Source organism: Volvox carteri (genome assembly GCF_000143455.1).
Source record: "Volvox carteri f. nagariensis unplaced genomic scaffold VOLCAscaffold_68, whole genome shotgun sequence".
In the NCBI taxonomy this organism is placed as follows: Eukaryota; Viridiplantae; Chlorophyta; class Chlorophyceae; order Chlamydomonadales; family Volvocaceae; genus Volvox; species Volvox carteri.
Window position 1 is genome coordinate 29,431 of NW_003307611.1, and position 24,614 is coordinate 54,044.

General features: G+C 58.0%; 4 protein-coding genes across 4 annotated transcripts; 2 read left to right on the forward strand and 2 right to left on the reverse strand.

Annotated features, from left to right (window-relative positions):
- Positions 1–1,707: 1,707 nt before the first annotated feature.
- On the reverse strand, positions 1,708–6,579 carry VOLCADRAFT_121595 (uncharacterized protein; the record flags this gene model as incomplete). Its single annotated transcript, XM_002957020.1, has 9 exons — positions 1,708–2,256; positions 2,816–3,178; positions 3,587–3,647; positions 3,984–4,082; positions 4,283–4,390; positions 4,868–4,939; positions 5,494–5,529; positions 5,778–5,879; positions 6,487–6,579. 9 exons carry the CDS (start codon positions 6,577–6,579, stop codon positions 2,216–2,218), a joined length of 975 nt encoding a protein of 324 aa, XP_002957066.1. The 3' UTR covers positions 1,708–2,215.
- Positions 6,580–7,805: 1,226 nt separating this feature from the next.
- Positions 7,806–11,895, forward strand: VOLCADRAFT_98084 (uncharacterized protein; the record flags this gene model as incomplete). Its single annotated transcript, XM_002956982.1, has 6 exons — positions 7,806–8,065; positions 8,601–8,832; positions 9,036–9,201; positions 9,690–9,820; positions 10,857–11,345; positions 11,572–11,895. The coding sequence occupies 6 exons, from the start codon at positions 7,806–7,808 to the stop codon at positions 11,893–11,895; spliced, it is 1,602 nt and encodes a 533-aa protein (XP_002957028.1).
- A 2,900-nt stretch (positions 11,896–14,795) lies between these two features.
- Positions 14,796–18,551, reverse strand: VOLCADRAFT_119578 (uncharacterized protein; the record flags this gene model as incomplete). Its single annotated transcript, XM_002957021.1, has 5 exons — positions 14,796–14,965; positions 15,173–15,316; positions 15,533–15,636; positions 15,938–17,633; positions 18,536–18,551. 5 exons carry the CDS (start codon positions 18,549–18,551, stop codon positions 14,796–14,798), a joined length of 2,130 nt encoding a protein of 709 aa, XP_002957067.1.
- Positions 18,552–18,774: 223 nt separating this feature from the next.
- On the forward strand, positions 18,775–24,279 carry VOLCADRAFT_119579 (uncharacterized protein; the record flags this gene model as incomplete). The annotated part of the gene is made up of 8 exons (XM_002956983.1): positions 18,775–18,960; positions 19,703–19,825; positions 20,165–20,211; positions 21,256–21,387; positions 21,590–21,683; positions 22,095–22,164; positions 22,204–22,377; positions 22,691–24,279. The coding sequence occupies 8 exons, from the start codon at positions 18,775–18,777 to the stop codon at positions 24,277–24,279; spliced, it is 2,415 nt and encodes an 804-aa protein (XP_002957029.1).
- Positions 24,280–24,614: the final 335 nt, after the last annotated feature.

A 24,614-nucleotide genomic window follows, 5' to 3' on the forward strand; every position in this document is an offset into this window, starting at 1 on the left:
GCATCCTTGCCGCGCTGCTGTTGCTGGCCAGCGGCTCACTACGCGGGATGACCCCCTACTGGACTGCATGTCTCCTGTTCTGGGTGGCTGTAGGTGCGAGGATGACCATGGGGGGAGATGCGCCCACCCGGGATCAGCCGGAGGGATCAGACGTGGCATATGGCCTCTTCTTAGAGAGGCCGGGGATTTCTGGGTCTTTTTTTAAAAAGGGTTTTTTTAGCACGGTGGCGGACTAGTATGATGTAGTATCAGGACCGTGTACGACTCGTGTACGACCGTGTGGTTGCAGGTGTGTTGTACGGTCTCGCACTGGAGGGCCGCCTGGTAACACCTTACATACGGCTCCTGCCGTACGGGAGTGATGGCGTCATCGACGGTGGCGATGAGTCAGCAAGCCTGGCGGAGAGTATGGAGCGCGGGGCGGCTGTCGTGGTTTCGGGGCCGGGTGCTGCAGCAGCCGGGCCGACGACTGCAGCAGCTAGTGCCGTGATAGCGGCGGCGGCGCTGGCTGGTATGGCAAGAGGTGTGGGTATGACGGTGGTGGCAGTAGTCGCGCGGTTGCGGGCATGGGCTTTCTCATCTTGGCCATGGCTCCGTGCGTCGCTTGCTGCTAGTAGGAGGGCTCCCTGGAGCCAGCTGCTGGGCCAAGGCGCCAGGGGCGAGGCCACGGCGGCGGCGGCGGCGGCGGGTGCTACAGCTGCATCGGGACCGGCACTTCCCTGGGGTGCGACCGCTACAGCTGTGCCGCCGCCGTGGCCAGCAGCTCCGGGCAGTAGCTTTCCCAGCCGTGTACGGCAGTAGCAGCTATGTACGGCAGGTATCCTGCGACCGGCGCTTACGTCGGTTAGGATTTGCTTGTGTGTTTTTATTACCAGCTTTGGATGAGGGATATGGAATATGGAATTGAAATCTAGTGAGGGTCGAATCATTCTCTCTGGTCAGACGCGCTGTGGCCATGCGTCATGAGTACGACAAACGTCGTGTGGGCGTCGTGCAGTTTGCTACTGTGGGGAGATGCTGGTTCCGGAGCCTGATCATGTTAATCACAGTTTCGTGCTTGTCACCTCGTGCGCAGACCACACTAAGTGTGTATGTATGTATATATGTGCAAGTACGTATATGTATGTGTGTATACTTGGATAGTAGCACGAATATCAGCAAGCTCTTGGAGGCGCTGGACAAAGCGCAAAGGTACAACAAGTTTGCCGTCTCTTTACCTCTTAGTGATCTGTCCCGTTTATGAAGCATGAGCGCCGCCGTGCAGACAGACAGACAGACAGACAGACAGACAGACAGACAGACACACGACAGCATGCCACATAGCAGTACGGCCTTATATACATACATACACACGTCAGGTCAGGCACTACTGCGCACCAATGCCCCCAGGAGATCCCGGGATCAAGACCTGTCAAGGTCGAAAATCCTTCCGATAGTGGAAGGTAAAGTGCCCCTAGTTGATGGACGGTGGTGACCTGGGATAAAGTGAACTTGCGGGCTGACTAGGAATGGAGTTGGGCCGCTGTCGATCCGGCAGATTCCGTTGGATGCTGGTGGTGGGTGCGGAACTTGAGCGATCCACGCAGAAATTGAATAGGGTGACTGGATGAGGGTGCCCCGAAATACCGGGGAAGGCAGGGTTTCGCCAGGTAGCGGCCACGGGTGAAGATATACCCCCCTGTCCCACACATCATACATACCTACATACAACCGTTCAGGTTAGTGACGGTAAGGGGGAGGCGCCGCGCGGGCTACAATCCTCCCCCTGCGGTTTTCTGGAGGGTCTAGGAGCTGTGTGTCGTGGCAACGCTATCGCTTTTGTGGTTTCGCCGGTCTATCCCGGGCCCCGGCAGTGGTGTTCAGGCTTGTGCGGGATCCCTTTTCTTTATATGGCTACTTCTCCCCTGGACCAGCCCAGGAAGGGACAGGTAGAGGGGGTCAGTTGTTGTAAGGTGGCTGCAAGACGTCTTGTGGTGTCGAGCTCTCTTAGCCATTCTTTCTTGGAGGTTTTTCTTTTTTGGCTTGTTAGATGTATCAGGAGCCCTCCCCTGCCGGGACTGCCCTAACCGTATTTTTATTTTCTGTTTTTTTTCCCTTGGAATCCCGTTGTCGTTGGTGGTGTTTTTTGGGGGTTGTTTCAGAGAGCCTTTGACTTTGCCCTAGCTGAGACTTGTGGACTCGCTCTAGCGGGACCTGAGAGCCCTTCGTGGTGTTTTCACTGCAGCGCCATCCCCGGATGGAGTGGCTGCGGAGTGGCTGCGTAGAGTGTTGGCAGTGTGAGTCGGGGTCGGGAGCACACAAGACTAACCGACTTGTGCTGTGTGCTCCCGACCCTTGCGCTGTGTTTCGGCTTCGGCCCCCGGCTCTCGCGGCCCACAGTGTAATCTAAGTCATACATACATACATACACAGTTTCTAGGTCAGCTTGTCCCAGTCAAGGAATACCCATCATCTTTGAAGGACGCCTTGCCCCAGCACGCCTCACACATCACTACCCGTCGTCCTCCCCACTATCACTATCACTATCACTATCACTATCACTATCACTATCACTATCACTATCACTATCACTGCCATCATCACCATCACCATCACCATCACGATCATCATCACTTTCGCCTCGCAAGACCCGCTGCCCGCACCTCCCTCCGCTCCCCAGTGTACCGCCTGGATGGTCACAGTCTGCTGATAGCGGTCCCCACACGGCCCTGACTCGGACTCAAATCTGCTGTCGACTTCGTCCTGACCACCGCAGTCGGTCGCCATGATCCCCGGCCCCCTCCACAACTTAAGTCCCCCTCCACCAGTACCCCACCACGAACCAACACAGAGTAGTCAGACACCTCCCTAGCTGTAGCGAAGTGCTGAGCAGGGATGTCCCTTCCAGCCCCTGCTTTTGACGTAGCTACTGCCGTCATCGCAGCAGCTGTCGGTTGGCGCAGCAGTCGCTGTTGCTGCTGCTGTTGCTGCTGCTGTTGCTGCTGCTGTTGCTGCTGCTGTTGCTGCTGCTGTTGCTGCTGTTGCTCATTCCCCTGCGGCTGTACTGAGAGCAGATGGGGCGATGGCGGCGTGGAGACGCTCCTAGAGGCCGGTTCCGGAGCCGTCGCCGCTGCTGCCGCCTGAATGAAGGCCCTCGCCACGGCCAGTTGGGCCCCCTGGAGCGCTGGTATGACGTGGCCTGGGTAGCGCGGGGGGTGGTGCGGGGGGAGGTTGAGGAAGGGTTTGGGAAACGTAAACCCTCCAGGTTGAAGGTGTTCAGCCACTTGGGGGGTAAGGGCTGGTGATAAACACCTCCACTGCAGAGAAACACACGTCCTCCTTGTTCTGTCCAACCCTAACATGTCCCCGCGCTTCTTGCCGCCTCGGCTGGCTGCTTACTATCCTTGTCTAGCCGTCCTGGCCTAGCTGGGCTTACTGTCCTGGTCTAATCGCTCAAACGCGGCGGCTGGGAGGCAACAGTTCGCAGTTCCCATGTACGCACACAACGCATGTCATCCATGCACAACACCACACGCAACCAACCCGCTATTAATGGCCAGTGGCGAAGACAGAGAACGAAAGGGAACCAAATGCCGTACATCCGTACCTCTTTGATGCAGCAGCACAGTTGCGTTCTGAAAAGCGTCCGCCAGCTCAACACAATGTGGCTACAGCGGGCGAGTAGGAGAGGAGGCGGGGAGAGGACTGATTGTTCTCAAGGTCATAACACTGTGAACCTGTTATGGGGGACTCTGCCCCGTGCTGGTCTGCGAGCTGCTCATGTGTCGTACATATGTGTGAGGACACGAACACGAAATCCCCGTGTGTGCGTCCCCCCCAACCACATTAATTCAAGTCGCTCGTTGAGCAGCACAGCCCACCACCACCACAAGGTACTACGACCCGCAAGCCCAAGCCCAAGCAAAAGCCAGCAGCAGCACTCGACCCCTCATAACACACAACGCAACCCTCCAACACCCGCCCACAGACGACAACATCCTCACGTTTTTCAGCGCGTCCTTGTCGCCGTACACGTGCAGTGAGGGGCAGGGCACCTTGCCCGATAGTTCTTCGAATGCCGCCACATGGTCCGGGTGACGGCTCTGTGGGAGGGGGGAAAAGAGAAGGAGGAGGGGGGCCGGTTCACACGTTTGGAAGCACACCCGAAGGGAAGAAGCGGGCAAGGTCTATTTCCTACTCGCTCCGTTTTCTCCACACGACCGATATTTCCTCCTCCTCCCCTCTCCCTCTCCTCCTCGTTCTTCTCCCCCGCCGCCGCTGCCGTCGCCGTCGCCCCACGTACCTTAATCCCAGCAAAGAGAATGCAGAAGCGCAGCGGCGCCACTGCGGAGAGCTCGGGTCGAACTCCTGACCTCTGGAGCGCTACCAGGGCTGCCGACATGGCGGCGCCCTGCGGGCCGTCGAACCCGGGGTTCCGCGGGGTGGGGGGAGGGGGTGCACGCGGGGCAGCGGAGTGGGCTTCCCTGTGCAGGCTTTGTTACCTGTGTGTGCGTGTGTATGTCTCTATGTTGCCCTGACATTGTGTGTGCGTCTGGAAGCGTGATGGGGGTCAGTCTCTTGCCAGGGAGGAGGAGTGCTTGGTGGTGGTGGTGGTGGTGGGATGATGGCAGATTTGGCGCAACTGTTTCCAAATGCTCGTAGGAGCCTCCCGAGGCACCTGGCTTATGCCGGTTGTGCAGCCGCAGCAGTAAGACCAGCATAGGGGCACAATTCCCCCCTGCTGTGCTCTGGTGGGTTGGGGCCAGCGCTCTCTTTTTTCAGGAAGGGGAATGGTTAGGTGAGAGCTCCGGGTGAGGTGGGGTTGGCACTACAGAGTGATCAGTACGTCGTCAAATAGAAACACAACGCAGCACAGCGCAGCACCCACCTGGGAGAAGCCCATCACACCATCAAAGGGCCCTCGCAGGGCCAACTGCGCCGTCAGGAAGCGCTCCGAGGCCTTGCCGTGCGATGGTGACGTCATACGGTGGCACGGCGGCAGGGATTGTGCAACCAGGTTAGCGCGACCAGGGAATGCAATGAGCACGTACGTCCCCAGGTACCAAAGAAGCTAAGAGGTTACCGAAACTAAAAAGATGCTTCCCCCAACCTCTGGGGGTGGAGGTTCGGGTTTGGGCACGGAGGGAGGGCGGGTGTAGTATCCTGGGGGGCTTATCACGGTATCTGCATCCGCCGATCAGTACTTTTCTGAAGTCGTGGCATCACAGAGGGTGGGAGATGAGGGCAGCTACCCGCCATAGTGGTCTGCCATGAACATGCACGTGCAAGCATGTGTCTCTGTGTGTGTGTCTGTATGTATGTCTGTGTATGTGTGTCTGTGTGTGTCTGTGTGTGTATCTGTGTGTGTGTGCGTAATTTGTAACACCCTAGCAGGCCGCTCTCCCCGCCCACATCTCCTCCAGCGGCGCTTCCAGACGGCCCCACGGGTCGCAACCATGTCTCCACGTCTCACCCCCCTTACACACACCCCTTACCAGGTCATCAGACCCCCACCTGCATCTTCACTTCGTCGAACTCCAATCGATCGCCCTGCGTGCGTTCGCAAGGAGGTGGGAGGTGGAGGTGGAGGTGGAAGTGTGAGGTGTGTTAGTGGACGAGAATACAGGGCGGTGCAGGCAGTACAGACATTACAGGCCTTTATTACTCACGACTTCCCGTTGTTGCAGTGTCCTCCATTGTCCATACACACGCACACACAGAGGCAGACAGGTGGACAGACGAACACAGACAGACAGACAGGCAGGTAGACAGTCAGACACACAGATGGGGAAACTCACCACAGACTCCACAGTGAACCACTCATAGTACGGTCCTCCAAAGTACGGCCGTACGTCACGGGGAATAGGTCCACTTGCAGGGTGCGGCCCATCTATAAACGTCTGCGACAAGTTTCACCCGAAACGGGGCTATGACGGATAAGGTGCGGTGTCATGAGCTAAGGAAATGGTTCTTATAATGACAATATCGCCGTAAAACAACATAACGTTTCATAACATCCCAGAGCACGGCGAAATCCTGGTGGCTGGTCGCATTGTCTGCAATTAGTCAGTCAACAAACAGAATCCGAGGCATTCCTAGAAGTGTGATCACCGTTGTGGCCTACGGGCTTGATCAGAGCTGTAGGTATGCTCTTTACAAGGCGCTGTACGCAAGTTACACACGGCCAAGCCGGCAACGAAACTTACAAACTCGACCAGGTCCGACAAAGCCTCCAAGAGTCCAGCTCTTTGCAGCTATTGGGCAACGCAAATTTAAAAGTGTTTGCGCGGGGTGTAGAGAGTGAAGACAGGGGAGCGCGGTTCTGTTAACTGTGGCGATGGGCAGCAGTACGAGTGCAGTGTGGACCGGGGCAAGGATGGCCGGCAAGCTCTGTTGGGTCCGGAGCTATACATTACATAGTTCAGTTGATAGGTTTTGAAATGGCAATGATAGCAATAAGGAAGGATAGGGGTTGGCAAGGAGAGGAGCGTTGCGGCCATGGCTTACTTGCTGCTGGAAGATGGCTCCACTGGTGCGAAAAGAGTGGAGACACAGAACCCGTAGACGGGCCTGCCTTGAGGATTCCTTGGTTTCGGTCATGTTGGTCGGAGCCGCTTTGCGCCAGGACGATCTGTAAAACTTGCCCGCGCGGGTTATGTGGTGTTACAACCGAGGTCAGAGCGAAGAGCTGTTTTGCCAGGTCCTCAAGGCAATAGTAACATAAATTATGAAAGATAGAAGTTTTCTCGGAGTCACTGCTGAGGCTGTGTCATTGCGGCTCCTTACGCTACTTAACCTACTTTACGCAAAGGCGGTTGCCCTCAGGCCAACGGCATGTAACGACCTCCCAGTGCAAGCTTCTCCGATGCACACATTGCAGTAGCATTATATGCGTAGGAAGGCTCTGAAGCTGGCATTTTGCAAGTGGCTAAGCCTGGTTTCATCGGGGCAGCATATCCTTCCTTGCTTTCTGTTCGTCCTCCTCCTTAAGTGCTTTGTTGTTGCCAAGGCATGTTCAACTATCCTATAGGCCAGAGAACATAAGTAACAATATTGCCGTGTGTTAGATCGTTTGTCAGCTTGCTCCGGGAGTAAACTTACAGGCTGGGCATGGCCTGGCGTTACGCCTGCAATATTCCTACGTATATAACCGGAAAAGATGAAAACGGAGAACATGTCGTGGTGGGTTTGCGTTTAGGAGAGGTTCCATCTAGTTCCATTTCTCCGGGTGCTCACTTCGTTTCCTCCACCGCAGCTATACAGAATTAACGTCTTTTTTCAGCAACAAAGTCCTGATGGCTCAAGTAACGGCGGCAACAAAGAGGCGCCTGGAACGGACTCGGCACCCTTCTTTGTGTTGCGCCGTTACAGCCAGTTCCGTCACCTACATGACCAGGTTGGCATGGGCCGCAAAGGCAAAAACCGTTACCCCTATATCCCTTTTTCTGAGGCAACCCGAAATCAAGTGGCAGTGCGCCGAGCGAAACACAACGAAACACCTGGCCTCCAAAGCACGTGCGCTTTTATTCACAGCAGGCGGCTCCGCTTTTTCCATTTTTCCTTCTTCCCTTCACCCTCCTGAGGCATCTTTCTCTCCCATTACTTCTACTTTCCTACCGACCCTCCCCCACCAAACCCAATCACCTGAGCCCCTGGCCAAGCTTAAAAATCTCTCTCCTCCGGGCAGACTGGCCGCATAATTGGGGTCAGCTTGCTCGTTTCCACCTTGCAATTAAACTTGTCTTATCTCTACCCCTGCTTAGGGTTCCCAAGCTCCGCCCGCATGTCGTACTGTACTGCAGTTGAAGGCCGCCTTCCCGGCCGTCATGTCGGGGCGGGGCATGGCGCCTCCACCAAAGCATCCGCTGGTTCTCGGTCTGGGGGCCGACAAGCGAGACTCGCTGGAAAGGCGGCGTGTGGAGCTGGAGCGCTGGCTGTGGCGGTTGGTGGGCACGCAGGATGTGGCCCGCGGGCCGCAGCTCAAGTCCTTTTTAGAGCTTGATAAGGCCATTCTTCGCGCGCAGAAGCAGCAACAGGAACAACAGCGGCAGAGGCTGGAGCAGCAACACCAGCAGCAGCATTCCGGGTGAGTTTGCTGGAAGGGGGGCCCGGGGGGAAATGGTCGGTTGAGTTAAAAGTGCTGAAGCTGTACCAGGTAGCTGTGACACCGGCTGTGTGCGGTGTGCTGTTCGGGTGGGTGCCCCGACAGAGCTTACCTGGGCAGTTTTATCGTCGCGTGGTTGATCACGGTTGGTCAAATCCCTTTCCCCCCACCCGCGCACGCACGCACGCACCCCGCTCAAAACCTGTTCTCCTCCGTGTTCTCCCCCTCCTCCTCCTCATTATCATCATCGTCATCATCATCATCATCATCATCATCATCATCGTCATCATCATCATCATCATCATCATCATCATCATCATCATCATCATCATCGTCATCATCATCATCATCACATTGGGGTTAGATTGGCGCTATTGGGTGGCGATATTAGAGGCCCGGACCTACCGCGGGGTAGCAGCAGTACAGCTCCCCCATCTGAGTCGGGGTACGGCATCAGCGGCCGCAACCACCACCAGCACCACCTGGCGACGTACCCCGGCGGCGGTGGCGGTGCCAGCGTCCTTGGCGACGACAGCGCCAGTGACGCGTCGGGTACCAGCGGCGCCGCCAGTACGGCGGGAGCGCTGTCGAGCGTGACGCCGGCGGCGATGGCGGCTGCGGCGGCGTCAGCGGGTCTGGCAGGAGCTAGTGGCGGGGCCGGCGGCGGCGGCGGACCTGGTTCGCATTACTCGATGCCTCCTGACCCACGGGTCATTGCATCTAGCCTGCGTGAGCACAAGATGCATGAGGTGAGTGGTCATGAGCGACGCCCAGTGTCCGTCTGTCTGTGTGTCTGTCTGTCTGTGTGTCTGTCTGTCTGTCTGTGTGTCTGTCTGTCTGTCTATCCAAACTGCAGACATACCGGGATTAGGCTCCGTCCGGTTGCAGTGCATGTTACATGTACGACTGTACGGATGTGCGAATGTATTGCCACACTTCGCGGCCACCGCAGCAACACGGGGGACCGCCGGCGGCGGCAACAGCGATGGCTCTGTACGGCCCGGGCGGAGCTGGCGCCGCTGGTGCTGCCGCCGCGGTTCGCCTTGGCATCAACCTGCAGAGCCGCGGGGACGTACGGCGTCTTGTCGACTTGCTCGTACAAAAGCTGGATGTAGCCTGTGAGTACTTCGCGTGGGATGGAGCCTCCGTGGGCCCATGTCGTGCATGTCGTACTCGGCGATCAGTCAATTCCCCATGCAATGGGTTGGGGCAGACGAACAGCATATCGGGAGGTTAGTTGTGTGTATACGCGGCGCGTGCCTTGCCCTCCATGGAATCGTGCTGCAGTACTGGTGGTGGCCCGGGGGGCAGTGCTGGGGCTGTGTTCAGAGGGCGTCTTAGCCTTTCTAAAGGTCCTACACACATACACACGATATCTCTCTCACGGCTCTTTGCTGCGCCGGCCCCCTCCTTGCGGTCGTTGGCCGGGACTGCGCCCTCCCGTCCCCCCCTCCCATCAACCCGTTCTCTCTCTCCTCCTGCTCCCCCCCTGGAGTATCCGTCTATCTCTGGTACATGCTTCAATCGTCAGTGGTTCTTCTTACCTTCTGTCCCTCTCCCCCTCGCTCTCTGTGTTGCTACTGCTGCTGCTGCTACCGGTCCGAAGGCTCCGAAGCCGCTTCCGCAGCCAGCGAAGTGGCCATGCTGCGGGACGCCAATCGAGCCATGGCGGAGCGGCTCGGGGAGCTCGAGCTGGAGAGGGCGGACAGGGAGGTACAAGGGCCTGCGGTACAGCAGGTGGGTGGGGTGGGGGGGTTTTGCGCGGGCTGGAAGCCCCCGACAGCGTGAAGGCGTGTATGTAGACGCCGCTCTTCAGCTTTTTAGCTTCGCGTCCCACTCACAGCTCGGATGTCTAAACACGCCTCAGACGCCGCTTATACACGCACACGTGCACACGCAGGCCCGTGCGATGCTGGCGGAGTCTGAGGCGGCGCGGCTCTCCCTGGAGCGACGAGTGGCCCAATTGGATGAGACACTGGCCAGCCGCAGTACGGCACATGCGCAGCAGGCAGGGGGGCATTGTGGTTGCTGGTTGCGGTTGCTGTTGCTACTGTTGTTGCTGTTGCTGTTGATGGAGGCGCCATCACCATCATCATCATCATCATCAACATCATCATCAGCAGCATTATCAGTAGGAGGAGTTTAAAGGAACTCTTTCCGCAACAATACGATTAACGCACATTGAATGGATGGGTGGGTCTCAGCAGCGGCATAGCGGTGTGGGCCCACGTAAGATTACGAATGTCCAGAGGGGCTGCACCCGGGGACAACAGCCCCCCTCTGCCAACGCCTGCATCAGGAGCAAGTGCTGCTGCCTCACAACTACACACCTCCCCCGGGGGGGCCTATGGATGCGATGATGAACGGTTCGTCTGTAGACGCTATCTGTACGGTATTCACTGACAGCTGCTGGGCACTTGAACTTTGCAAAGTCAGTTCATCGCGCATTCATGACCCACAACCGACCCATAAAACACACATATACGTACATACGTACATACACACACAACCGTCGGGTACAACGGTTAACCGCAAAGTAACGGTTTGGAGCCGTTTCAGCTCCTTGTCGGTTGCAGCGGTCGCCTCATAAACCCTCTTGCCACGTCGGCAGTCGTATCATTTGCCAACTTTTACACACACATACATACATACATACATACATACATACATACATACATACATACATACATACATACATACATACATACATACATACATGCATACATACATGTGAACCCCCTTTCCTTGCCCTCCCCCCCCCCCGGGTCCCCAGGTTGCTCAACTGCACTCCCAACTGCTGGAGGCGCGGACCGACAACACCGAGCTGTTGCGACGGCTGCAGGAGTGGGACGTGGGGGGCAGCACCTCCGCGGTCGCCCTCGCGGCGGCGGATCAGCGGGCGGAAGAGCTGCGACAACAGCTGGACGAGCAGCAACAACGGTTGGACGAGCAGCAACAACGGTTGGACGAGCAGCAACGACGGATGGCTGAACAGCAACAACGGTTGGACGACCAGAAAGAACTGTTGGACGAGCAGCGGCGTCAAATGGATGAATTGCTGAAGCGGCTGGAGGAGCAGGCTTCGCATGGCTGCGGCGGCGGCGGCGAAGCTGGGGCCCAGGGGAAGCGGGAGGAGGAGGAGGAGCAGCGGGGGTTGGCATTACTCCATGACCGGGTACGGCAGCTGTCTCTTGAGCTGGAGGAGGCCAAGGCCCGCGCGGGAGAGCTCCAGGGGAAATTGGAGGAGCAGCAGCGGCAGCTTGTAAGTGTGTATGTATGTATGAATGCGTGTGTGTGTGCGTGTGTTCGGGGGAAATAGACTTGAAAGAGACCTGGGGGTTGGGGGTGATTGGAGGGCTCTGCGGCTCTGCATGAGTTCTGTGAAAGAATTCGTCATGTCTGGCTCTCCGCCATACGCGTGCTGCTGCTGAACGGGCTGCTCTCACGGTCCACATCTCACTGTCAACCACCCCCCCCCCGGTGTGAAGGCCCGCGAGTCCGAGAGGAGAGAGCGGGCCGAGGCGGCGGCTGCACGCCAGCCAACCCCTCCGGCCACAGTCCCCCAGCAGCCTCAGGCGCTGCTGGAGAGGGCTCGTGCGGACAATGCGCTGTTAGCCCAGGAGGTGCAGAGGCTGCGGACGGTGGCGGTGGCGGAGCGAAAGGCCCACGAAGCGGCGCTGGCGACGCACAGCCAGGCCAGTGCACAGCTAGCGGCGCGGGTACGGCAGCTGGAGGCGCAGCTGGCGGCGGCTGCTGCGGAGGCGACGCCACCTTCGGCGCCGACACCGACGCAGGAGTTGTTGCTGCTGTAAACTTCAACCCCTTGAACGCTTGTTGTGCTGCTGGTGCTGGTGGTGGTTGTGTAGTGGTTGTGTGGTGGTTGTGTGGCTGATGGTGGGTTCAAGTGTCGCTGCGGAGGGCTTGCTGACTACGGCAGGGTGATGTGGTGACGGTGGGCCTGTGGCGGACTTGTGGCAGGGGCTGTATCGTATGGCATGGGGGGGGAGAAATGTGTTGGTGTTTGGGCAGAGGCAGACGTAGCTTCTGGTGTTGCTGCTGGGTAGTTGGGAGTTGGCGGTTTGGCTCGTTAACACGGATAATGAGTCGTGTTGCCCTTGCCGGTTAGCAAGTCGTGGTGAGGCGGTGGAGGTTGATACCGAATCATGCACCTTGTCGTGCACAATCGATTGCATATATGATATGGTCGTGCAGTTATTTTCTGGGGCAACCAGCCCCTCTCGCCCCCAGAACTCCTTCTGTGAGTACATCAACAGCAGTGTGTACCATAAATACATACATACATATATGTACATCAATGTACATCAAGCAACATCGCTTTATGTAATACGGCTCCGGACACAACGAATATGCTAACAGTTGCGGCACATTGTCCCTAGAAAATTCCAGAACCGTTCTTGACAAAGGGTGGGACAAAAATCTCTCTACCGTTTAGAGGTTGGATGGAATGACCCCCCACGTTGATGAGACGGTGAATGGCATAGGTGCCATATGGGGGAATCTGCTAGACTTGAGAGGAAGGACCTGGAGGGAGAAAAGTCCGCGTAAGTCGGTGCGCTGAGGTAATCCGAAGGCTGTGTGAGGGTACCCCAGACTGTTGGGTAGAAGGTGGCAGGGACTGCCTGGCTAGTGGCCCCACGGGTGAAGCTATACCCCCCTCGCTGCTTGCGGGTTTTCACACGCCTTGCTTGCTGTTCGCAGGAGGTTTCCACAGTCATACAACATTGCGGTTAAATGGATGATTACCCTACTCTCTTCTACTTCCACACAGTGTGAGCAGCCACTAACTGTTTGGAGAGCAACCGGAGGAGGTGGGGGGGAGGTAGCCTGGATGCATGTCGGGTCCCTGTTTCCCGGGCCTTCAAATAAAATGAAAAAATGCGCGATTTCGTTGTTTTTTAGCAATTTCTTGTGAAGATATGTAAAAGCGCTCACGGAAAAGAGCTCCTTAACGACGCACAAAGTCACCAACCAGATCCAGATCCAGATCCAGCATTACGTGAATTCAAAATAGTTACCGGGTCCGCCAGAGCAAAAACCGACCTGGCGTGTATGGTTACAATCGCACACTCGTTTCGCAAATCGTTTTCCCCCCCCTCGACATCTCCCCCGGAGGACACCACTCCCCACTTCACTTCGTAAATCAATTCTGGGAATATGTTTGTCCCCGCGCTGCAAGCAATCGGCCTCAGGGGAGATCCCCCCGATCGGCATACTGGCTTGACAACAGGTGCGGGCACACACACACACACGCACACACACACACACACACACACAATATCAGGCGGCATCCATTCCGTTGTCGGTTGTTGACGTCATCCCGCACCTTGCCAAAGGGATTTTAAAAAGCCGCAGGCGCTGCGGCACGTCTTCATTTTTCTACAGAGATTAACCCCCCTCCGGGACCGCATGGGATACGGGTACGGGGACCACCCAGTGCTCGCTCTTTTCGCCCAGCCACGATCATCACGATGTCACCGCTCTGAGAGGATGCCAGCCGGCCTCATCTCCTGCACGTTCTGTATTCGCATATACTACCCCTAATACTACTTTTTTTATTTGGCCATCATTGGCTGCTTAATTAGGCCAGCCGCCCAGTACAAGTACAAGCCAGGAAAACGGGAAAACGGGAAAAGCAACATAGTCCACGTCACAACGAAAAGCTGCAACACCTAACCGATTTTGCCAAAGGCCCTTCAGCCAAATTAGGAATTAAAAATCCTAGGTGTGATAATGATGATCGATGCACTTATTTGCCAAACGCTCAACATCGCAGCTTGGGAAAATGTTTTCAATTTTAAAAAATTTATTACGATGGCCATGGCTTGTCGGGTGCCCCAGACTGTCGGATATCTAGAGCATACTCATGAATACATACATAGTCCATGTGCTACGTGCCCGGTGAACTTGGCACTCAACAATGTACCCAACCCCCCGCAGCGGTATATGAGAAGTACTAAAAAAACCTTCTGGCTTTCAGTCTGCACACAGCCCCTCTAATAGCAACATGTACATTCAAACCAACCTTCTTTCAACCGGCCATGCATGCCGGCCAACCCAGTGACCGCATACCTCAATCGTTCTCATCGCATTCACAGATATACAATCATTCAGTCAGTCAGCTCCATCGCATTCATCCATCCCCCTATCCCGGCCAATCAATTTGCATTATTTGCTCTCAAACCACAACGTGGATCGATCGATGCGCACATAGACGCGCACATGGACCGATCGATAAAGCCCGACCCAGCTGGCAGTACCGCAAGACCGCAGGGTGGTGAGCTAGTTGGTGAGCTGTTTCGCGTTCCGCCATTCTGTGAAGCGCATCGTTTTCATTTTTTCATCAACCCATCCGTTGGTCGTCGTCGGTCCTTTCCATCTCCTCCATCCCTTCGACCAGTGGTGGCGGCTTTCTCCTCTGTTTCTATTTCAAAAAGCGGCCCCCGAAAGCGGTGCAGGACACACTGGGAGGACAGCAACAGCCCAGTGGGAAACGTTAACCGCCTGCTAAGGCGCTGGTTAATCGGGGCGCCCGTTCTTAGGTCTGTCCGCCTGTCTAGTTGTCTGTCTGTCTGTCTGTCTGTCTGTCTGTCTGCCTGTCGGTGTGTATGAGTATATCACTTCCCGACCCAGTTCAAGCTGTTATTGAGTACTCTCTTATGGTTAAGCTCCTGGGGGGCCCAGCCCCCACCCTTCACTTGCCCCACCAGTAGGTCGGGTACCGCCGCCGGGCACTGAGGTTGTTGACAACCATGGCCACCACCAGCATAGCTAAGCAACCGAAAAATACAGTTAGTACGAACTTGAAGCCGTACCAAGGGCCGATGTACAGAGCTGAAGATGCAATGAGCGCGGACGCGCCGCCTGTGGTTTGTTGGTTGGGAGTTAGCAGTTGAAGGTTGGGCGGCAATAGGTCCAAGGAGGGGTACGCCCGCAATGACAGGGCCCCCCCCCCCTCACACACACCCGGTCTGTACGGAGCTATACACACCTTACAAACACGGCCCTTCCCTGTACCCCAACATAAATGCCCGTACCCGTACCGTCGTACCCCTGTTCGTATTCCCGTACCTGGCGGATGTACGGTACGTGTTATCTGCATGACCGCCAGTGCCAGCGACATCCCCAGCGCTGCCGACATCCACACCAGCCCGGGCGCCCTCATGAACGCCAAGCGGACCAGCACACCCACCACCGCGGAGACCACCTGGCCGCCTGGGTGTGTTAGGTGGGTGCGGCCGGGTGGGGGTGTTTGGGGGGGGAAGAGAGTGTGTGCGGGGGGGGTGAGGCGAGGGGCGCACAGACACGGGGATTCTATGACAGCATCAAGGGCGCTGAGCTCACGCAGGACACCCTCCCCCCCAGGCTCCTAACTGCTCTAGCCGCCACCCTGGCATACCGCCGCCCTCCCCCTCCTCTGCCAGTACCCACCTAGGAAGTTCCTCGGCTGTGCCAGCTTGGACGCGGGCACCCCGAACAGCAGCACGGCGGAGGCTCCGAAGGAGGCGATCATGAGGGGCATGCTGACGTGCGGGCTGAGCAGGTCCAGGGGGGGGGGGAGAGGGGAGTGAGGGGGAGGAAAACACACGTGCAAAGTTGGTGGGGGAGGGGGCGGAATGGACAGAATGGGTGCGGTAACAGTAACAGCAGTAGCAGTAGCAGCAGCACCCAGCCAAGGCTAAAGCCGCTCCACGCGCTGCCTTCGAACGTCCGACCGCCCCGCCTGAACATCTCAACCCCGTACGCCGCCACGTGACTGCGCCACACCCACATCGAGTCAAGAAAGTCAATGTGTACTGGACACATAGTGTACGAATAAAACTGCCGTACACTTACGTCAGGTACTGATTCAGTACGGCAACGACCAAGATGGATAGGAAGGAACCCAGCCAGGACCAAAGTATATCCACGGGGTGGTCCGCCGGCATCAACGTGTCGCCGACGCCGCGCCATTTTGAAAAGTACGACGTCATGCGGCCGCGCAGCGACAGCGACATGCCCGCGGCCGCGACGGCGGCGTCAGGTGCCGCCGGTGAGGCGGAGGCGCCGGACAGGAACGCCGCCGCCGCGGCTGCGTGCGTGCTGGGCGTGCCGCGCGGGCCTTTCATCTCCAGTACGACAAACGGACCGTCGGCGGTGAGGACTTCAGCGCCGTCGCTGCCGCGGTCGCCGCCAGGAGCCTGTACGGTCACTGTACGGTCACCCGCGAGAGTTCTTCCGTCCGGCCGTACACTGCCGCCACCGGCGGTGCCCGTCGGGGCGCCCACTGGTCGGCTGCCGTGGATGGGTTGGGGAGGTTCGCCGTACAAGAGCGGCGAACCATCTTGCTGCTGTTTCGCCTGCAGGTGCTGATGCTGACGGGGATGATCCAGGGAGGGGTCGTACTCGAAGCTCATGGGGTTCCGTACGTCGTCAGGGCCGATCTGGGCGGGGCTCGCCGCCGACCCCGGCGGCCACGGCGCAGGGCCGACGACGTCAAGGTCGCCTGCAGGAGCGCCGGCGGCGGCGGGAGCGGTCTTGGCGCCGTCGCTTCGTTGGGGCATCATGACGAGCAACGGCTCTGCGGAGGCAGCGGAGGCGGCGGCCGCGTCCTGCGGCGGCGGAGGCTCCGTTGAGGTTCGGTACTGGCGGGCCTTGTGTACGAACGTGTCGGCGGCGCCGGGGAGCTGTAGCAGGTGATGCATGGGCCCGAGGAAGTCTGTGGACCTGGACGTCAAGGTCGGCACCGGGGGCCCCTGCGGCGCCGGCTGCTGCTGCTGTTCCTGTTCCTGTTGTTGCTGTGGATCCTGGGTGCCGTACGAGTACGGCAAGTGCATGGGCAGCTGTTGCGGGTGCCGCTCTGGCGCTCCCAACACAAAGGGGAGTGGGAAGGTGGGTGCCGGGAGAGGCTGTAGCGCCGGCAGAGGTTGCCCTGGGACCCGATCTGAGACCTGGTGGTTTCGGAGCTGAGTATCAGCTGCAAACTCATCGCCCCAGCCGTGGAGGCTCCCAGAACGGGGTTCAGGTCCCGCGTAACCGTTGGCGCAGCCGCGTTGCACCGGCCAGGCAGCTCCATCTGGATCCGGATCGTGCATTTCCGTTGGGATTTTCAACTGATTTGGATCCAGGGCGCCACCCTGTGCGGGTTGCGGAGGGCACCTGAGGGTGCTGAGGGTCGTTGTGTCGCGCTGTAGCTGCTGCGGGGTGGCGCTGCGGCTACTGCCGTTGTCGCCGTTGCTTCCCCGAACGGTATGTGAGTGCTGGCTGCGAGAGCGTGGTGGGTCGACCAAATGCAGCGTGAGGATGGGGGGGTTATCTGGGGGCAATGTGACCTCCGGAAGCCCGTCCACGGTGAAGAGGCTGCGATGGGAGCCTGCGCTGGCTGTGCTGCGACGGTCAACGCGGCCTGGGGCTGAGGCATCGCGGTTGACCACCGCGCTAGCTGTGTTTCTTGTGTTAATAGGGTTGGTGCCAAATGCATGGCAGCTTCGTTCCCAGTTTGAGGGCGCGCGGCGAGGAGGCGGCGTGAGCAGGCGCCATGGGGATGTGAGCACTCGGCGCAGGAGGTCAGGTCGACCAGGCGGCCGCGAGGGGAGGAGCTCGGCTGGAGTGGCGGGACGCGGTGCTACATTAGCTGTGCTCGGTTCACAGTTGGTAAGGTCCGGTAATGTTGCGTTTGCGACATTTACGGCTGGTTTGGGTAAGCTCCCGTCCCATAATGCATCAATCGCAGTATTCGCAGTTTGCATGCCGGGTTTTAATGGGATTATTTTCTTGGATGAAATAAAATACACTTGAAGCTCTAAACTCCTAGGAGACGGGACTGCCCAACGGCTAACTGTGTAACTAGCCAGGAAAAGTGTCGAGGACTCGAGGTTTACGTGCACTCAAGCTGCAATCCAAAGTTGCAAAACAAGTTATTGGGTGTGTACAGCTTTGTGGTCCCAAATATTACGGAGAGACCATCCACGTGGCTATGTTTCGTCCTCACTGAAGATGCTGAAAGCAGCGCCTAATTGAAGGTTTCCATCGTCACAGTGTATTTACATTTTGCATTTTTCAATTGCGTGCTCCAAAATTCAGTTGGCCTACGATACCGGGCTTAATATCGCATGCATACCCTAGCCGATGTGCAAATTGCACGGAAGGCCTCGCTAATGCAGTCACGACATTGTAGTAATATTTGACGTCAGTGTGTGTATGTAATGTATCGTTGGGCTTGCATCGTTGGGTGCGATGTGCCGATGCGTACGTGCGTCGTTGTCGCTCTGTGGAGGCTGAACTGCAGAACTGGCCTTGCCATTGAAAATGTTTATTGTGGGTTATTATACTATGATTACTGAACATATCCACTTTCGCCCACGTCTGCGTTTATTCTTTATTGTGAGGTGTGTCTGCGTCCACCACCCGTTCGCTGCGGGTTTGCACACTTGATTGCTAAAGGTATTAACACACCTTGTAAGTAGTTCATATATCGGCCTTGGCTCGCAAGGCCGCTTTGCGAAGGGAGGTGCAAGGCCAGATGTTTGGCTGTCGGCGTTTTACAACTTCACGCCGCGAAGTTCAGACGATGGCATCCCATTTCCAATCCACAGCCGGAGGCATCAATAGGGCTCAGCAGAAAGCTTTGCACACAGCTCAGACGGTTTACTCATCCGTGGACGAAGTTGCCCAGTCTATCGGCAATAGCTCAAATGGAGCTGTCGCAAGCGCAATATCCTTGCCCTCAGCATACGCGGCGCCAGCTGCAGCGCAGCCAGCTAGCGCTGCGCTCCAAGGATTGTTGCGCAATAACGAAGACAAGCAGTCATCCACAGCACGTGAAGCTGATGTGCATCAGCTTGGAGTTCGGTCGACATTGCACTGTCACGCGTGCTCAAGTGGCGATGCCGCTGCCGAGCGTGCTCGGTCATGGTATGGGCAGCGCGTATGGGCTGCGGTGCAGCAACCGGCAGCTTGTAGCTCTGCGCCTGGATCTGGCGCCGGACAAACCCCATCTCAAGGAACCCCTGCGGACAGCGTGGATGACATCATCGCATCAGCGGCATCTCCTCAATCGCAGGCCTGGAGGTTCAGCGTGATGTGCTATAACATCCTCGCTGATACCTATGTAGGTATTGAAACGCAAAACTCTGTATTGATATTGGCACGACGAAATGTTTGGACGCACTACAACGCATGGCCTTGAAGGTCTAATCTCGAGGCGCCGCACCGCGCGGGTTGCTGCGACCTGCACGTTCCACTATTCCGCTCCACTGCTGTTGCCGCAAGGCGCCACCAAGGCACCACAGCTCCAGCGCTCAGCACAGCACAAGCCTGAACTGTCTAAACTGGGGCCATCATTAAGTCCACCCACATGTGGGGGAGGGCCAGGGGGGAGAGCAGTAGGGGGAAGATGGGTCCGCAAGAATACATCCGGGCAAGCGGGAGCACAAGTTGCTGAGACCCCTTTAAACACGACGGTGCAGTGCCGTACAGCATAAGTATGTATCTCTTGTCTTGTCGGCTACTATAGCCCTCTCCACTTCGCAGCCCATCCTCGGGCCCCCAGACTTCATCCCCGCCCCTTCCCCCTGACCCCCCCTTGGTGCGCTGCCATCTGGTCGGTGCGTCCCGCCTCAGGCGCATTACTTTGCGCACAAGCTGTACGGCGATGTGCCACGTCATTACTTGGACTGGCACCACCGTCTTAGGCTACTAGTTGAGGAAATACGGTACTGGGCGCCTGACGTAGTGTGTCTGCAGGTGTGTACGTCTGTGTATATGTATGTATGTATGCTGCTGCTACTAATGCTGGGTGTGTTTGGAAAATACAGCTGCATTCAAGCGCGACCTGCGGTATGCATGTATGTATTGTGTGTGTATGTGTGTATGTGTGTATGTGTGTATATGTGTGTGTGAGAGAGAGAGAGAGAGAGAGAGAGAGGAGAAAAAGAGAGGAGAGGGGCAGTAAGCAACCAGGGCGCTAGAGCCCCATAGGTCCCCACGGTGTGCGCCGGCCAGCCAACACCCAGACAATCCGTTCGCCCACTTCCTATCCTGCTACAACTTCCCTCCTCCTCTTTCCTTTTGTCGTACATTTAGGAGGTACAGCACTACAATGAGCTCGAGCCGGAGCTGCGCGCAGCCGGGTGGGTTTTGTGTATTATGTATGTATGTATGTATGTATGTATGTATGTATGTATGTATGTATGTATGTATGTATGTATGTATGTATGTATGTATGTATGTATGTATGTATGTATGTATGTATGTATGTATGTATGTATGTATGTATGTATGTATGTATGTATGTATGTATGTATGTATGTATGTACTTAGATTACACTGTGGGCCGCGAGAGCCGGGGGCCGAAGCCGAAGTATGTTGTTACAGGGTGGTATAGCTTCACCAGCCCTTTCCCGAGGCAGTTCCCTGCTCTCCCCTGCTAGAGGGGCACCCTAATCCATTCACCCCATCCGACTTCGGAATGTATTCGTTGGGTTCAGCAACTCACCACCAGCATCCAACCAAATCTAGCGGATTAACGGCGCATCAACTTAGTTCCTGGTCAGCTCGCAAGTTGATATTATCACGTCCTACACCGTCCACAAGATGGGGGGGCACCTCCCATTTCAGCACTCCTTAAACACCCGAGGAGTCGGCAGGAAGCACGCACAACGACCAGCACAACCGCACAACCACCAGCACAACCACCAGCACAACCAACCGCACAACTGCCTGCAATCCATTTCCTGTGACCCAACACGCGACCGCGGCCCAACCTGGTCAAGTCGTGCTCGCAGGTACGAGGGGCGATTTGTACGGCGGACCGGCAGGAGGCGGGACGGCTGCGCCACCTTCTGGTAACCATGATGGCGGAGACGGGAGGGCGGGCGGGTGGGGGGCGGGGCCGTTCGGGGTTTTGTGGGAGCAGATGAACAGCAGCAGCAGCAGCAGCAGCAGGGGGGTTGTTCAGGATAGTGATGGTGTTTGGGAGCCCATTACTTCATCACCTTTCCGTACACCGTGTGAAGACGAGCAAAACGTATTAAGCAATGTCCGGCGCGGCCAGCCCCGTCGGGTATCAACCATGTTCACCGACTGACCCGCGGACACACCCACCCCTTGCTGCTGCTAATGCCGCTGCTGTTTTTGCTTCTGTCGTTGTCGCTGTTGCTGTTCTTGCTTCGCAGGCGCTCCGATCGCCTCCGCGCCCACGGCCTTGAGCGCCTGGACTTCGCCCCTCTGGGTCTCGAGGACAACCTGGCGCTGCTGATGGGTCTGGGGCCCCGGGCGGAGGCGGCGGAGGCGGCGGGGCTGGACAGGTGGGTTGGGGCCCGGGCTGCGGCGTGTAGGAAACAGTTATACTTTGGGGGGTCTGGTGGTTGTACCGTAAAAGGTACGTTAGGGATCATGAGCTCGAGGACTGTGTGTCTGTCGGTCTGTGTGTCTGTCTGTGTCCTGACGCCTGTTTCGCAATGTCAACAAACCTAACGACAAACCAACAACGCAACCACCACCGTACAGGCAAGTTGCTGAGGCGCTTACCTCAGTTCGCCTGCTGGTGGCCACCACCCACATCACCTTCGACCCCGCCAAGGGGGACGTGAAGCTGGGCCAGGTGCGCACGCTGCTCGACAGGGCGGCAGAACTGGCAGCCTCCCCCGCCGCCCTGTCGGAGCAGCAGCAGCAGCAGCAGCCCCAGGGGTCTTCTCAAATCGCCAGCAGCAGCAGCAACAGCAGCAACTGCCTTCCTCAGCTAAACTTGTGCCACCGCAAACACCAACAACAGTTGTGTGAACACCGGCAAGAGATTCAACCACCACCACCACCACAAGAACAACAGCAGCAAGAACAACAGCACCCCCAGCATTCGCAGTATCCGTGCTCGCTGGAAGCGGCAGTAGCAGGAGGAGGAGGAGCAGCAGCAGCAGTAGCGGCCGGGCCGCGTGCCGTACTTCCGCCGCTGGCAGCTGCTCCTGCATCTGCCCCTGCCCCTGGCCCTGCCTCTCCGTCGTCCTCTCCGGTTGAGGGCCCCGCGGCGGGCTGTACGGCGGCGGTTGAGGGCCGCAGACGTAAGGCCCCCGGGGGACCTTGGTCCGGTGCGTCCGGCGACCGATCCCGGCCCCCCGTGGCGGCAGTAGCGGCAGTAGCAGCACCAACAGCCGGGGCCCAGCAGCAGCAGCCCCAGCAGCCTCTTCAGACTTTGGCCATCATCACCGGGGACTTCAACAGCACTGCGGGCAGCCCCTTGTACCAGTTTGTGTCCCGTGGGGCGCTGGATCTTGGTCGGACCAACCGCAAAAAGCTGAGTGGTGAGTCGTTTTTGAAGAATAATTGTTATATGCCGTACACTACATCGGGGTTTTCTGTATTTTTGTCGTGATTCCCTTTGGGGTCCCCGTTTTTCCCCTTTTCTCTGCTGTGTTGCGCTGTGTAATGGGCTCGGCCCCCCCGGCTTCCACGGTTCATATTTAGGCGTTTGATTCAGGGGCCTCTTTCGCGACTTCCTCTCAGTTACAAACTCACGTATGTATGTATGTATGTATGTATGTATGTATGTATGTATGTATGTATGTATGTATGTATGTATGTATGTATGTATGTATGTATGTATGTATATCGCAGGGCAGCTGCATGGCGTGTGCCATACGCAGTACAAACCCGTAAGGGAGGTTAAGCAGCTGCATGCGCAGCTGGCCGCTGCCGCTGCAGCTTCTGGGCCTGACGCCGTCGACGGCTCCACCGCCGCCGCCGCTGACAGCAACGCCACTGCTAACGCCGCCGTCACCGCATTAGCCGCCTCGCCGCCAGGAACGCCGCCGTCGACACCTTTGGCGGCGGGGGCCGACGCTGGCACTGGCGCCTTGTCCGGATCCAAGCACGGCCACGGATCGAGTACGGCGACGACGACACCAGTCGGCGCCATACAGCGGCTAGCCGCTGCAGCGATGGACTCTGCGGCGGCGGCCGTGAGTGCATGTACGGCGGCGGCCGTCACCGCCGTCACGAAGCCGGCGCTGGCGTGTTCCTCCGACGCCGCCCGGGCGTTGGACCATTTCCTGCACTCATCGTCCACGGCCGCCGGCGGCGGCGGCTCGGGTTCACATCACCGGCACATGTACGGCGGCGGCGGCGGAGTCGAGCGCTGGTCCGAGAAGGAGCTCCGCTGCGCGATGGGCGATCAATATGACGCCGCTGCCGTACAGCGGGCCATTTGCAACTATGGCGGCGCCGCCGCCGCGGTTTTTCCCCCGAGCCAAGTCCTGGCAACCTCTGCTTCGGGCCCCGTCACCAACGACGGCGGGACGCCAGCGGAGACCCAGGCACTGCCGCCGCTGTCGTCTCCGAGGCTTGGCCGTCAGCTTCACCCGCCACTGGCCAACCGTGGCAAGTCCGCCGCCGCCGCGAGCACCCTGCCGTGTCGCTCTTTGGACTCAGATCCCAACGTCCAGGTGGCGCCGTCGTTGGACAGCTCACCGTCGGGTCCGCTGGTTGTACGGCACCCGCTTCGTCTCAAGAGCAGCTACATGGAGGTTGCCCGTGCAGAGCCCGCCTTCACCTCCCTCCACAGCGGCTTCATGGGCACCGTGGATTTCATCTGGTACACCGCAGATGCCATCCTCCAGCAGCAGCCGCAGCAGCAGCAGGCGGCGGCAGCGGTGGCCACGTCAGCACCCTGCGGGGGTTGCGTTGAGGGCGAAATGGCACCGGCGGCGGCGGCGGCGCCAGGTTTGCCGGCGGCAGCGGCGCCGGCAGCGGGGTCAACAACGGACACGGCGGTGGGTGCTGTTCCGTGCGGTTGCTTGTGTGGGCCACCGGCGGGTCGGGCGGAGAGCGAATTGCCTCATGCCCCCGCGTCAGGACCACACCAACACCACCATCAGCAACAGCAGCAGCAGCAGCAGCAGCAGTGTCGTCGAGGTCAGCCTCAGCAAACAATTCAGCCTTGTCAGCAGCAGCAGCAGCCGCCGCCGCTGCATTCTGGAGGCTGTAGCGTAGCCGCCGCTGCCGCGGCCACCTCTGCGTCAGCGGACGGTACGACAGGCGACGCTACTGCCGCCGCCACCGCTTCGCCGGCCCGCCGGTTCCAGTTGGTCCCCGTGGCGGTGCTACTGCCGCCCGACCTGGAGCTGCTGCCGCGGGGGCTGCCCGCAGCTGGCTGGGGCAGCGACCACATCAGCGTTATGACCCAGTTTGAGCTACGTCTAATGTGATGCCGTAGAGAGTTTCGAAAAGGGGAGGGGCGGTAAGGCGTGCTGTGCGCATGGCATCAGATGGTGAACTGCTACCAACTAGTGAATTGTGATGGTGGTGGTGGTGGTGGTGGTGATGGTGGTGGTGGTGGTGGTGATGGTGGTGGTGATGGTGGTGGTAATGGTGGTGATGGTGGTGGTGGGTGTTACAGCGGCGATGATTGGAGAAGTACATGACTCCCTGGCGGCTGCTGGCGGGTGCCGATTGGTGCGGTTGTAAGTGCGGTGGTGGCGGTGGTGGTGGTGGCACAAGGTGAGATGGTGGAGAGGTGTTGCGGGTGACCGTAGGGGGGGGT